Genomic DNA, 16,592 nt, shown 5'->3' with positions numbered 1-16,592 from the left:
TATCAAGTCTTTTAATTTTGATACGCGTTTGTCATAAAAGTAATAACTACCTTATAATTTTTTTATAATTTCTCCGAAAAAATTATAAAAAATTAAATATCAATCGCATACTAATTTAATTAATATAAATAATAAATGTTTATTCAAATTTTATACTTATAAATCAAAGCAATAATAATCAGGAATAACGAAAGATATAGGAATTCATTTTGCTTTTGGTATAATCCACCAACTTCTTAAAATTAAACACTATCTAAAAATTTGCATCGAAGCATTTCTTATGACAGTGATTAAAATCAATGTCAGATATCATCTATACTTGACCCAACTATGCCACGTCAATAATGTGCCACGACCCCACTGTGCTACCGTTTTTTCCCATTAAATCAGCTTTTTTATTAATCAATTTCTATTAATTATTAAATAGTTAATTTTTAAATATTTCAAGCATTTTAAATGAAAAGAACAAAAAAATTTAAATAATGAATGTTGGCTTAATTCTATCTTTTGTTTACATTATACTTATCTACACCTGCTTATATTTACATAAAAGCATAATATTCTACCAAAGGTATTCTCCAAACCAAGTTGACCTGGATTAACGGCAAATAGACCTTTTATGGTTTAACCATAAAATATAAAAACTTAAGTAGTTTAACTATAAAAATATATAAAAGCTTACTAAAATGTTATATTAATAAAATATAAAATTATAATCTTTATAATATAACGATTAAATATTTTTTCTTAAGTTTTATTTAAAAAAATATCCAATCTATTTTATTTTACGTCGTTTAGTATTTTAAATATCCTTTTTATAAAACTAAACAAATTTTTTTATTTTAATTTTAAAACAAACATTATTATACTTGAAGATTGTTACTTCAATAACAGTTAAATCAATGTAAAATAATGTGTACTTGAAATTTTTAACATAAGATTAAAAAGCAAAATACGAGATTGTCTTTTTAAAAATGTCTCTAAAATAAAGTAGAGCTTTTTATTAGAGTATAGATTTAAATAAATGTTCACTGGGGGTGAAAATATGAACTTAGTATTTTTTGCCGATGGGTAATAATAATAAAAAATACTTAAATAATAAAAATATTATAATGTACTTATTTTTGCAAAACTCAGTTGAATTTCAAAAAGTATATAAAGCCTTGTCATCAAAGCTTTTTAAGAAAGCCTGAATTTGTTTACTTCTTAATATTCTTATCCCATTTTATTCTTTATCAAATATTGGCGATTATTATATATATTTTTTTATTTTATCATCTTGTGTTTTCAGATCGGATCATTTTTCATGATAAACCTTTGTCTAGTAGTTATAGCTACCCAGTTCTCTGAAACGAAAAAACGTGAAATGGAAAGGATGAAAATGGAACGTGCTCGTTTTCATTCTACAAGCACGTTGACCTCTTCGACGAATAATTCTGAGCCGTCATCTTGTTACTCTCAAATGGTCAAGTAAGTTAAATATATATATATATGTTGTTGCTTTTTTATACATAATAGGATCGTTACATTACTTTTAATGCAAATTTTAGAAATTTAATAACTGTTGGACACTTGTTGGTCATTAATGTCAATTCATACGTAATTCCTCTTCATTTAAATTACTCTGTATTTGATTTACAAAAATTCTTCAATACAGCTCTGTAATTGACAAATAGACTATTTTTAATACGAGACCAACAAATTAACAATTGATTTAGGTCTGACGGAATATTCATATATAACGTGTGCACATTTATCTGTCAATCTAAAATGATCGTTGGGCATACATACCATTTTATTGATCACTATCGCAGCTGACCGAGGTCAATGTTTCTAAATTTACCATATCATTGATAAATATTATTATAATATATAGAATAATAATACTATTCGAAGGGTAAAGTTATCGAATTTCGAATGCAGGACATAAATTATGTGTTTATCGCTCACCAATCACACCATTTACTACTCGCGTTTCACATTGATGAGCAGTGTTATAAACATTTCCCTAAATTAACATTTAGTTATTGTAAAAAAAAAAAAATACTTAAAAGTTATGTATATTCATAATTGTATATTGGTAGTGTAGGTGATATTCGAATTATGGTGCCAACAATAAAAATAATGACTACAATTTAATTTCAAAATTACACATACATATTTCGTGTAAAGTAAATGTAACTTGAATAATTACACAACTTTTACCATTTATAAATATTAATAGAAGGTTTATAGAAAAATGATTTTAGATTTCGTAGCTATTTAATCTAAACTTATTTTTTATAATTTTTAGATTATAGACACAAATTCAAAATATTAGGTACCTATGTTTATAAAAACTTAAATTTATTGACAACATTAAACAGTTTTGCCTAGTCATTGTTTTCTTTAGACTTATACTAAATATATTAATAACACCTAGAGTTTACCGATGTCAAAAATGTCTAGCAAATATAGGATATTTACCTGTATGATTATGCAATAGGCAACCTCCGACAACTTGTTTCATTCAAAGTTTAATAAAGTTTCCGTTGAGAAACAGCTTTAAGTTTTTGACACACCAAAGAGAAAACGAAGTTTGTATGAATACCTTAACGGCACATCTCTTCCTCATTCCCTTTAGTTCCTTGACTACCCACCGTCAATCATCGTCGTTTACCTTCTTTCGAATTCTCTCTTTATGCTTGTTTACATAAAAAAAAGATAACCGAAAAGTTAAAATCCTTTTTATACACGTTTAAACATAAACAAAAAATACTTTACTTCACCTATTATTACTTATTTTTCTATCTTATGAAAATTATTTTTATTATTAATGGTAAAACTAAGCATTCGAAGAATGATTCGAAAAAAATATTCTACTAACTATTATTTGTTCAAAATGTAGTCAAATTGATTTATTTATTTCTCCATATACTACTAAATTCGATGAAAATCATTAAAGGTATTAATATAACTACGATGTATATATTTTTTGTATTCATTTCAAAATTTACCTTCTTTATGAATCAGCGTTAACCAAAATATAATAAAAAAAATTATTTTTCTTTGTTAAAAAAAAAAATAAAAATTATAATAAGTTTTCTAATAATTAATAATTAATAGTATGAAAAGTTTTACAAATAAATATCAGTAGACGGTATCTTATTCTAATTAATTAAAATAAGGTTGAATTTATTGCAATGGCTTAAAAAAATTACTGCAATTTGTTACGCTCTGCTTTATGCATAAACAAATATTTTTTAGTGATTTTTAGATGTATGCATTGAACTCTTAAAAATAGATCTTAAACAGCAATAGTTGAGCTTGGTAATTAAAATATTCAAGTACTGCAAATACTGGATTTTAATGTAACAGATCCATATTTGTTAAACAATTGTATTTCATTAAAAAATTTAAATTCATTCCTAGTATCATAATGTTCAATCTGTTACCACTTACAATGCTGACTTACATACTAGTCGAAAATTATATTTAAAGGATAATAGCAGATAAATAAAAATTAGTTCTTACTATTATATTATAATACTAAATCTAAAATTTAAAAAATGTTTAATTTAATTTTATAATTCTATTTAAATATTACATTGTAATTATAGATCAAATAACTTTTGCTGAAATATTATTTTTTACTTTTTTGAAATTAGAATTGATTTAAGTGATCCATCATTTTAAATGTAATTGTCAATATTTATTTGTTTTATTTAGCCAGAAAACTGAACGTTCAAAATGAGATATTTGTATGACAATAAATTTATAATTTACATAATGAAAAAGGTTCCATTTTTGTAACGAATATTTAAATAATAATGTAAATTATAAATTATGCATTTTCATCAATAAAAAATACAAACAGTATATTATTATATTAAACATTATAAATATACTATGCAGATATTAAAAAAAATAAAACAATTATTAAGAAATATTATGTATCCCTTACTCTGTATACAGTTTGACTTTTTATCATAACCCGCTCAATTGCTTACAGAATAATATAATTTAAACATTTTTTTTTGGTTACCTTAACTTACATAATATTTTTGAATTACTAGCTATGTAATACCCTTATGCCTTGTAAGGGTGTTAACTTAGTTTTTTCAAATGAGACCACAAATTTTGAATTTAATAAAATAAAAATGATGTCGCTATCGTAGACATGGAGTTTTTATTGTCTAACGTTACTATCAATAGATATGCTTTCTGTATTGCCAGTTGGTGTATTAATAAACTCACAACAATTTGCCTACCATTGATAATAAAAGCTGTGCATCTGCGAATACCGACGTCTTAAAAAAATAATTAACTGTATTTGTAGTCTCTCGTGTATTATACAAGTATATTAACTAAAAATATTGAAACTTCAACGATTTATGTCAAATAAACGAATAATGTTACATTAAAAATTCAAATGCCATTTACTACTAAGATAAAAACTCAAACATTTATTAAATTCAAAATACATATTCCCATTTGAAAAAAATTTAGTTTACACCCTTACAAAGCATAAGGGATGAACTTGAAAAGTATTACATAGCTAATAATTCAAGGATTATATGTATCTCAAGGGAAACAAAAAAATGTTTAAATTACTTTTATTCTGTAAGTAATTGAATTGGTTATGATGACAAAATAACTCTGTATACCCTTAAATTTGTTTGCCATTTAAACAATTTGATTAAAAAAAAGCTTGTCAAACAGGGTGGAATGTAGACTTTCTTTACAATTCATAAAATATAATAATATAAATATCACTTACTTATTTTCTTAGAAATGTAATAGTTCTAAAAAGTAATTATTGGTTGAAAAATCAAAAAATATATGTACTATAAAAACAAAAAATCTGTTGATTTTATAATGAGTTTATGATAAATTGATAACTTGAATCAGAAGCATTGATATAGATTATTCAGGGGAGGTGTGTTCAATAAATTAGCTTTCACTTAATTATTTAATTTAAGTTGATAATATTAAATGAAATACTATAAGAGGTATTTGACCCACCAAAAAAAATAATATCCCATTTTTACTACGTTTTATTTTTATTTACTTGATTTGAAAACTTTTTGAATATACATATTATTATTTTTAATTTGTATATAAAATTTGAAAAAATTCTTTTCGTTTTCTTTTGTGGATTTGATTATTTTAAAACGAAACAAAAACATTTATAATTATTTGTTATAGTATTATATACGATTTAATTTTTACTGTGTTTAGTTCAAATTGTTTTTTGTATTCTTTTCAATGTAAGTAAAGGAGATCGAGATATAAATGTGTGATTTTAATTCATAGTCAATAAGTAAAAGGCATAATCAGGCATATAGTAATCACATGTACAATTATTTATGTGAAGCTTTTTATGTTCCATAAAAACCAGCTACTAGTATTTGAGGTAATTGCTTTGAGTCACGTATCTTAATTGGGTTTTATAATTCAATTGATCATTGGAACTAATTATGGTAAAATGTGATGGATAATAATTTAGTATGTTCTATTTTAACTAATTCTTATTGACTTTATTTATAACGTTCGCGTTAGTATATTTTAATAATTTAATGTTTTGTTATTTATAATCATACCATCATCATATCAAAATATTTTTTTTTTTGTACAATTTTGTATTAATGTTAACCATATCCGTTTGAGATGTTCAATTACCCTTCAGAATAATCAATATTATACGTCTTAACACTCGATATCACACATTTTGGTGTCTAAAGTAATTCTTGTCGTACCCATCAATTCGGTTGTTAAATTTAACTAAAAAATATTTCCAATTCGTTAATATTTGAATATATATTATTCTAAGGTTTTTTGTTTTAATTCGGACTTCATTGCCGGAGAATAAAATGGTCCTAACGATAATTCAAAATGATTTTTCAGTTGACTGTTTTTGAAAATAAAATTATCATACAGTTATATTGAATTTTTAATTTTCTATTTAAATTAAGCAACTATATGAAAACTTTAACTCCTTCATTAGGAATTAAAATATGTGTACTTATTTTTTAATGTATTTATAGAAAAAAAAATATTGAACACAAAAATTGTGTTACAATCTTTTATTCCGAGGCGACGACTTAAAATTTTAGAGTTTTCGTTCTAGTACAGCTAATTACTCTGTTTAGTACTTACAGAGTAAATGTACAATTAGCGCTTGAATAAGCAAATTTTTCAATAAAATAAGTACTTGTTATTACAAAGCGCTATAGGTTCTTTGTTATCAAATACGGTAATTTATCTTCAAGATTGTGTTATTTACCATATTGTTGATTATCAAACTGACCATATTAAATATTTACTTTGTTGAATCATCACTTATAAAAGGTGGATCAAAATTATAGCTATAATGATTCATTTATGTTAGTTTAGTATAAAACTGGATTCGAATTTCGATTTCCTTTTCTGCTGATAATCCTTCCCATTGCGTACCCGATTATTTTAGAGTCAAGTTAAATTGGTCTAAGTAATTAGACCTGTGTACATAATAAGGTATTGTCGTCATAAGACTTGCTTTTTAGTTGTCATGGCGGTTCTCGGATTATTCACAATTATTGTAAAGTCGAGGCGTAAATCACACATGCCTTCGTACCGCAGTTGAGTGTAATATATTAAATTCAATGCAAATTCCGTTCATAATTTGACCTTAGGCTGCTAAGTATCGTAGATCATAGAAAACTTTTTGGGTGCATTCATTAATGTAATTAATCTATTACCACACTCGCATGTGTAATGAAATTACTTGATATTCAAATCAACTGCCATTATATGCTTGTAACTGGTCTACTGAATGATGTCGATGAAAAATTGTCAACAAGTTCTTATATAACTAACACAATGCGTATAATATTTGTTTTTTGTTTTTCAAAAAAAAAAAAAATTAATGAATTTTAAGTGCGAATGATGATTGTTATTTTCACAACTATTGTTGGTGTCATCGTCATCATTTGACAGCCGGGAGTCATTAGGATATCCGCATGTACGACAAAAGAGAAACACAAACTCCACCGTCTTTGTATTACAAATATCTGTTGCCGCCATTGGAACCGTGCAGACGTTAATGGACTTTGCTGGGCCTTAAAATAATGTGTAGCTTTTTGTGACGGCTTTGACAAATGAACCGTCTCTGTCACCGTAACTATTTACATCGGCGACAACGTCAGACGAGGAACACTCGTGCGAGTAGTAAGTATAATGTGCGAGGTTTTCATATGAGTTTTCTAAAAATTATATACGTTGCCATATAGAACGATGGCGCGTCATTGGTCGTGAATATCTCGTTTAATATCATATAAATGATTTTAGAGAGGGACAGAGTACAAACATTTTCGCATAAGGTATAGAATAGTCGCCTGTATGGTGTCGTAAGCAACACTTCATGATCATTCAGGATGGTAACTTTTATGGTTGCTTAACACTACCTGAACATGCGTCATAAAGGAATTAAATTTATTATAGTCTTGTATTTACAATTCATCTCTTGTCCTTACTCTTGGACTGAGAAAATAACAAATGTTGAGTTGCCCGTAGGCAAATGTTTTGTCAGATAAATAAACACAAGTTAAAACTATTTTATCCGCTTGCTTTGAAAACTACAAAATGACAACACAAGAGAAAAGCCAAAATCAGTTGAGTACAATGTATGAAACAAACAACGGCACAAGTAAAACACAATTGTTATCGTTCAATGAAGTATAGAAACGAAGTTTGCACTCGCTAATACATCGGTTCTGTAAAAAAATAGTAAAATAAAAATAAAGTGTCTAAACATGGGTGGGAGTAATGGTTCAACAAATTTTTAATGTGTTTTTATAGTTTATATTTACATGATAAATCATCCGAGTTTATTTCTGGACTAGATGTATTTCAATGAATTAAGTTGTAGCTTATATTGTAAACCGGATTAACTTTTAAGTAATCTTTTAAGAGTAAACATTTTTATGGTCGGTTATTATAACCGTTCGTTTTTCAAAATGTACTTTAAGTAATATTATTTGCAATAAAGAGCAACAAATATGAATCTCAATTGATGAGGTTATGTTGAAAAAACGTATGTCATCATTTCAGTGGTTTGTTACCAACCATCAGCCAATGCATGACTGATGGTTTGTTACCAACCATCAGCCAATGCATGACTGATGACGTTTGACCTTAAAAAGCACTTTTCTGACTATATAAGGATGGGAGTTAAGCCTTTTACGATTTTTGTTTATACGTTGATCCCATGAAAAAGTAATAAAGCTCCACTTTATTTAGCTACTCTGTGGGATATATTGTATTTCCATTTTGAAGCACTGCTCGTTAAAATATAAAGATGACGTTTACAAACTTTTTCTCGCTTTTAAAGAATCAATTAATTGAATTAAAATTTACCAACAAAAATAATATTTGTTAAAAATTTATAAATCTCACATTTAAAAAATGACACGCAAGTCACGAAATGTGGAAAATAAATTAAAATGACCTTTTATTGCCGAGTATAAATTTTAAAAAATAGTTAAAAATCGTATATACTTAATCACATAAATTATTCTATGGCATTCATAAGACATCAAATATAGTTATATATGTACAGTTTAAACGATTGATATTAATCACTAAAACTTTTTTTGAACAATAAACTAGACAGACGGTGACAGCAATCGTATAACATGATTTTTGTGCATATTTGTCCAAATCTATTAGAAAATTTAATAATATAATATTACATTTATATTCATATGAAAGCTGTCGCTATACAAGAACATGTGACATCCAAAAAATACTTTCTATGACGGCTATCTAGTCAAAATATATGTAATAACTTTAAAATCTCAGTTGTTGACATTTTGCAATATATTGTAGCAGGTTCCATTGTTATTTGTCAAGCACGTGCGTTTATTTTTACTACGTACTACTAAAAAAAATATAAAACGGTTTTTTTTCATTTATTTTTATTTTTAACGTGTTTTATACAGGTAAAAAATCCACGCAGCTTCAATGAATCTAATATAATTCTTTATAGCTAGTACCTATGAATAAGTCGTATTTAAGCTATCTAAATAACATGCTTAAGAATTTCTTAAATAAAACCTATTCATAAGTATCAATTATAAATACGACCCTTAGTTTATTGCGTTCATTTATATCGGTCATAGCTTTTATTAATTGTTCATTGCGTTACTCCAATTTATATTTTTGGTTTTACGCTCAGTTTTAAAAGTTAATTGATATCATTAATTTTAAAGTTGTCTGCTGATAGATGCTATACACTGTAAGATACTTCATTAAAAAAAATTATCGATTTGAGTAGAACAATCATATTCTTTAGATGCATTTAAACAGAAACGATATTCTAGATGAGTATCAAAATCTCAATTCTCACATATAAAAACTTTAATGACTTAATAAACGATGTTTCTAAAGCCCATGGGGGTTAAATGTTGAATATAACTCCAAATTTTTGGATGGATTTTCATTTTAAATTTATCAATAATTGATTAAAAAGTTATTTAATATAAAACTATTAATTAAATAACGATATTTACTTCATTATAGTCCTTAAAATATAAATTTAATGTGAATACTATAATTCTTCAATTAATAACTTAGGTAAAATCAATAATGTTAGCAAGAATTTTATATTGTATACTAATAAAAGAACCGCACAAAAATAAAACAATGAAATATTTATATGAATGTATTAATAATTCTTGAATAACCTTTTTTATATTATTAATTATTATGACCTATAAAAGGTACTTAAAATCTACACCATTACGGTCAAGACTTACGACTCACCAGTGGCGTGTATTTACGGAAAATCATCTAAAAGCAATTTTTTTGCTTATGGATATTTTTGATTATCAGATGAATAAAAATAATCATTTGTTAATACTTTTTTTTATCAACCATAAATAACTAATATTAAATTATTTTTATTAGCAACTTTATTATCTGATTTTCGATTACATGTATTTAAACTACTATGGTTAGAGCACTTAATGGTCGATCATACATCCTAACCATGGAATAATATTTTTAATATTTGATAACATTAATCTCGTTAAAACAAAAATTTAATTTAATATATAGAGACCATAATGCTGCTGTGCCACATCACAATAGGCCGGTTATTATTGTGTCTATCATCAAAAAGCGAACGACCTATCAGCTGAGTACTACTGACAAGTGCCAAGATTAACAATTAATTTTTTTTTAATATTTAATTGATTTTTTTATTGTTAACAAATACGTCACAATAGTAACAAGACTTTTTAAATAGAAGAGATTCATTTAAAACAATTACAATCTGATGACTATCACCTTTAAAGTAGAATCCTCAGCTGCTGTTCTATACTACGCTGCCATTCTCGAAAACAGTGCTGACAATCGCTTTTAGTAAGCCTTATGAAAAGTTCAGTCGTTTTCATTTTTACATTATCAACCGTTTAAAAATCGTATCCATTTGATGAACTTTTAATTTTTGGAAATGAGAAGAAGTCACAAGGAGCTAGGTCTGGTAAGTAGAAGGCTGTTCAAGTATAAAAATATATTTTTCAGTCAAATAGCGATGAATTAAAAAGGCATTGTGAGCTTGAGCATTGTCCTGGTGAAAAACCCATTCGTTCTTCTACAGATATAATCTTTTTTTTTACACTTTCTCTCAATTTAATCAATACTTCTTTATAATGGTTCAAATGTGTCCACTAGGAACCCTTTCTCTGTCAACATTAACTATATAGTCCTAATACTTAATCGACAAACTTGACGTAAGATTTTGTCGATTTTTTTAATGTTTTCATTTGCTGAAGACGTAGTAGAACGTCCAGAACGATTGTTCTCTCTTCCATTACAAATTCTTTAATGTCTTTCCAAAACGCGAGTTATCCTGACCATTGCCTTAACTTAAAATGCGAAAAGATTCCGCGACAGTTTTTTTTAATTTCACACGAAATGTAATGTTATCATGTTCGATTTTGAAATCTAACATTTTTTCGCAATATAGTTGAACACACAGTGTCCCAGCATGATTCACTGATTTTACTATATAAACTAATATTAAAAATAATAAATCACGATGAGACACCATGTACACTAATAACGATGTTAATATCATATAATAAAATTGTAATAATACCAATATGAGAGTGTATATGAGTATGTGGGTAAGTGTGTATAATATACAGTGTATATTGATAGAATTTGAATGTTTGGCGATTTTGTCAATTGATGAGCAACGAGGTTCCATCGAGGTTGTAAAGTCCGTGGGTTTAGAACAATAAAAACAATTTGATATAAAAAAAAATAATTAAAGTTGCTCTTATACAGGTATAAATGACCCAACTGGTAAGTGGTAACCTGTAATAATACACCGAGGTCACGAAGAGATAGAGGCCATCTCACAAATACCTAGTCGAATTGTTAAATATATACAGTAGAAATCACATTAGGTTTTTAAACTCTTTTAAGCAACGAAAAGGTTCTTACGAATACCATGTAATGTGATGATTTATAATATACGAACTAGTCAATAATAATAAATAATTAAAGTTTGAAATTTATCGTTCTTTACTCAGATTATTAATTCTAAATAATTGGGTTAATGTATTGTTACTCAAAACTTAATTAAACAAAGAGAACGTGTGTTGGATAAAAGGTGAGAATTACTTAAATTCGTGGCGTAATCCGAAGGTCACAAAATAATATAAGTGTTGACCCTTATTGATTTGAAATCTTACTTGATAATTTTTCTCCGTTCTTATAATTTCAGTGACAGTATTAAGTAATAATTGATACGCAAAATAACACAAATTTGAGTTTATAGTTCACAAATTAACACGTAAAAATTTCGACAATGATGATCACAAATTCTACGTGATGTTAACAGAGCGATTAAACAGACTGGACTGTGAGAGATTACTCTAACTTTTATAGTATTTTGTATACCCGAACAATGATCATTTATTCATTCTTGTAATGTTATTGTTTATTGATTAGTAAGCATAAAATATATAAATTTATACATAAAAGAAATAAAATATATAAATTAATATATGTGAATAATATATAAATCATTTTGATATTTTATATAACGTTAATATAGTTTGTTTTTACATTTAAAATTAGGGTGGACACATTGTGTTTTGTTATTAAGATAAGAATAAAAAAAGCTGACAAGTATAATTTATAGATTTCTTTTCGGAAAAAAGTGGTTTTGAAAGGTGACTAATAATTGACTTATGACTGTATCGTGTGTAATATAATACAATTAAATAACAGTATGCGTTTGTTTAATATTTCTCTAAGTTATTTATTTATATTATTTGTTTGTTAATAATCATATTATTCTAAAAATATGGATATAATTTATAAATTGAAGTATTGATTATCTTAAATGAACGACCATTATTGTGGACGTAAACAGAGTAGTCCATTGTTATTTCACATTGTGATAGTCAATTGTATATTACAATAATATAAACCTTTTTTTATCATTAGTCATAGCAGTCTCAATTAAGTGTTCCTAATCATATTTCAATAATCGCTTTATAGATAACGTTAATAGTTTAGCTTACATTTAGAAAGTCTCGTTACTTTTGTACGTAACTCTAACTTTATTTTAAGTGTTAAAGTAAAAAAAAATTTATCATAACTAGAAATATTTTTATGTATAGAGTGATTTCTTTAATACAAGCCACTCAATTCCTCTTAAAATATTAAGTTTTTTGAAAAATTATTTTTCGGTCTTTATTAATTACATATGTATTTCCATTTGCCTGTTGTTTTTAAGTCTATCCCATATATATTATAGGGATGAAAACTTTATTTTTTTAAATAGTAAAATACATATTAAACTAGCTTATAAAATATAAAATGGTCTAATCAAGAAAATGACTGGGCGATAACAACTTTGGACCAGTATTTTAGAAGTTATTTACAATTTAAAATAATAACTGGAGGTGAAAAGTTGATGCTACTATTTTTATCAGTAGTCATTTCCCTGCCGTACTCTTCCTCCTACCTTGGTATGGAAATCAAAATAATTTCCTAACAACTGGTCCAAAAATATGAAAGAAGAACCTAAAAATTATTTTACAACGAATAAATGTAAATATATGTAACCCTTAATAACCGAAAATTTTCAAAAAACTTAATATTTTAAGAGTAATTGAGTTGCTAGAGTTAAAAAGAATCATACTATATAACTATAATTGAATGTTGCCCTGCCAACCTTAAATACTGCTTTTGTCACTATGACTCATCATATTGCTCGTAAATTTACTTTACATTTATACATTTTAATGAAAAACTTATCTTGAATTCGAAACCCGATTAACTCTTTCTGGGTTATATCTTCAGTTTGTAACTAAATGTACTTGTGAAACTTTTACACTTTCAAATGAGTTTTTCCATTCATGTAAGATTTTAAATAGGATTTAACTGTAATTTAAAGCACTTAGTGGCAAAAAACATTACTTGGTATATCTGCTTATTTGATAAATACTTATGTTTGTCTATTGTGTGTGAATAGTGAATGCAAAAAAAAATAAAACGACTCATTTCCGTCGTACTTATGTAGAGACTAGAAAATATGTGCTTTAAATTTACCGTAACCCTTTGTTGCTTCATTCTTGGTTTTATTACTTTAATAAATTGCTCTCATTGTATAAATGTGTCATACTTAGTGATTATATGATTTTTATTACATTGCATTATTGTAATGATATCAAAATAAAAATTTGCCTAAACAGTCTTGGTGCCACAACCATGATATATGCCTTAATTTTTACAAATCATTTTATAAACCCTTATCATCTGTTTACAAAATGTATTTTGCATATCTTTGAATATTTTTGTTTATAATTAAGGTTCAATACTTAGTATTATTGTTTTCGGATTCGGATATGAATTTGAATTTTTTCATTCCTATTACTTGTATAAGAACTTAGGAACAATACTACTATTCAATAGCTAACAAACAATAGGCAACTACCTATAAAAGTATATAGGTTAGGTTATTATATAGGTATGTTTTAATTCACTGACGCTAACTTACGCGAATAGTCAAGATCATGTTCTACATAAATTAAATAAGTATGATGTTTACTTACTTTAATTTCTCATGAAATATGTGACTAGCTATTATTAGAAGACTTATTGTTGATAATATCTCTTCGTTTCGTTATTAGTAATACAAATAATCAATAAGTATGATATGAAACTTTTAAGAAGTTAAATGAAATATTTCTCGTTTTGTTTTATATTGTGCGTTTTACTTTCGATTGCAAACGATGTTGTAAAAGTTATCTTATCGGTATTTTGCAATACAAACGCGCTGTATAATTATTTGAAAATTCTATCACAAACAATTTTGAATCTCTAAAATCGCCAATCCTTTAAACTAATAACATTTTTGTCTTTCGAGGGCTTTAAATTATATTATTACACTTCAAAGTAAATTATTGCAAAAACTTTGTTTTAAGCATTCATAGCGTTCTAGAATTAGTGGTACTAAACAATAGAATTTGATTGTTCAATATTTCACGCTGCCATAACAGTGAAATATTAAATTTATGAGTTACGTACATCTAATTTATATTTATTAATAAATTATTTTCACGTTATAATCAATCGAACCTAATGACATACACTGTAGTGTATGCCATTAGGAAGTAACAATACATTTTTACAACCTACATTTTATTTAGAAAAACATTTTTTTGGAATTAATATCTAACAGTTTAAATATATTAATATATTGAATAAAAATACTTACAATGGGTACACGCATGCATAGAAAATTTCAATATTTTAAAAGAGATAGAGCTACCTTGATGCTGCCTGAATGTATGTTTACTTAAAAGAAAAAACTCTTTTGGATTATCAACATCTATTTTAATAAAATAACAATATATATCTAGTATCATTCAAGGCGCCACAGCCAGAACTTATCGATCTTAAGTATAACGCGTACATAAATATTTCGAAAGGTTAAAGGAAAAATAGTCTTTCTTCTATCTTATTTAGAAAATTGATGCCTTTTTTTATAACTTGATTAGTTGAAAACCGTATTGATCAAAGATACATTTAGTTAAACAACATTGAAATTGAAATAATCAATAATAAACATTGAAATAACCAATTTAAAAAGTATAAAATTGAATAATCTGTTAAAAATTTTTTTATTTGCTTATGGTAGTGAAATATTATTTTCAGTAATATAAATTGGTAATTTTATTTAAAAATATATCTGTTAATACTGCTGGGTAAAATTTATACTTTTAAGAATAAATTATTTGTTATCGTATATTCATTTATTATCATTTTATTTTAAATTAACAATGAATCGTTTTTTTTTTTATAAAAATTAACTTAATTATTAAATTTTGTCATGGAGAGTAAAAATTAAAAAATGTACTATATATTTGGAGAATTATTATTCTTTTGAACTATTTCAGGATATGAACAAAAAAAAAGAAACTTTCCAAATTTAATTTACCAAAGTACCTTATGTATAGTTTTATAAAGAAACTTCTTTAAAGTATTCTAATAGGAGTTTTACAGATTAAAATGGATAGCGTACGTTTAAAGGAAATGAGCTGATTTTGAGCAGTCAGCAGTTTAAACATAATGAAACATATTATTGTTGGTACCTCTATTATTAGTTTCATGTGTAATCTAACTTTATAAGAAACTCATCGCACTTCGTAAGAACTATTGTGTTATTGTATTGATAAGAATCAAAAATACAAAATCATTTAGAAATACTCGAAAATTTCATGTTTTCATGTTACAAGTTGCAAACTTCAGAAACATTTTTACAATAAGTTGTGTGCATTGTAAAGCCTGTAAGGCTGTCTTAGATTTAACTGACAAAATTTGAAACTTTTGATACAATCAACAATTTGTTATTCATCGTCTTCTTAGACTACATTTAAAGCATATTTTTAATTAGGGTTCCTCAAAGATATATTTTTTGATATCGTTATCGTAACTAATTTCAGTGATATTATATTGCAATTACAATTTTAAAAAAAATTTAAATGAAAGTTGTATATTCTATTAGTGATAAATAATAAAAAATATGATTTTAATAATATGTAGAGTATAATAATTATTAAAAAAACATGGCAACAAAATGATATTTATATCAAAAGTTATAAGGGTTCTCATTTAAATACGAAACACTGTGTATAATAAGTTGTTTGTATACAATTTTTGTTTGTTGGAAACTTATTCAATACTTTTCATTTAGATTTTATTAAATAATGAAGTTTAAGTTAAAACAAAGTTCTTTATTTTTTTTATTTAATAATTTTATTAACAGTTAAAACTTTAAATTTGTCAGAACAGCAATGTTAAAGTTTCTTATTAACATTTTAAAGTGTACTATTAAACTAAACTGTTACAAAGACTTCATAACGATGCAAACATTCTGAGTGTATAATTCTTATAATCAATGAGGACGAGTGTATATATTTTTATTAAATTTTTTACTTCGACTTAAACGTAAGATCATTTTTTTCTAATTTATATTATTCAAACTGTAATTTTTTGATCATTTAAATGTTATATTTTATTATTTTTGCACATTTATTAGTGAACAA

The 16,592-nt window shown here is 25.7% G+C and overlaps 1 protein-coding gene across 4 annotated transcripts in view; it reads left to right on the top strand.

Moving 5' to 3' along the window:
- Positions 1–16,592, top strand: part of LOC126894670 (voltage-dependent T-type calcium channel subunit alpha-1G-like) — an 88,413-nt gene that overhangs the window by 33,280 nt on the left and 38,541 nt on the right. For 2 of the 4 annotated variants that reach the window (XM_050665848.1, XM_050665849.1), the window contains exon 4: positions 1,292–1,470. In XM_050665848.1, the coding sequence (XP_050521805.1) occupies positions 1,292–1,470 (179 nt within the window). Of the gene's footprint in view, positions 1–1,291; positions 1,471–7,110; positions 7,189–10,391; positions 10,505–16,592 lie in introns of those variants that run through there. The other 2 variants (XM_050665852.1, XM_050665850.1) reach the window with 2 other exon arrangements.

This window comes from Daktulosphaira vitifoliae, unplaced genomic scaffold (assembly GCF_025091365.1).
Source record: "Daktulosphaira vitifoliae isolate Bord-2020 unplaced genomic scaffold, ASM2509136v1 Scaffold_1, whole genome shotgun sequence".
In the NCBI taxonomy this organism is placed as follows: Eukaryota; Metazoa; Arthropoda; class Insecta; order Hemiptera; family Phylloxeridae; genus Daktulosphaira; species Daktulosphaira vitifoliae.
Note: the sequence above shows the minus strand (reverse complement) of the source record. Positions and strands in the feature narration are given on the sequence as shown.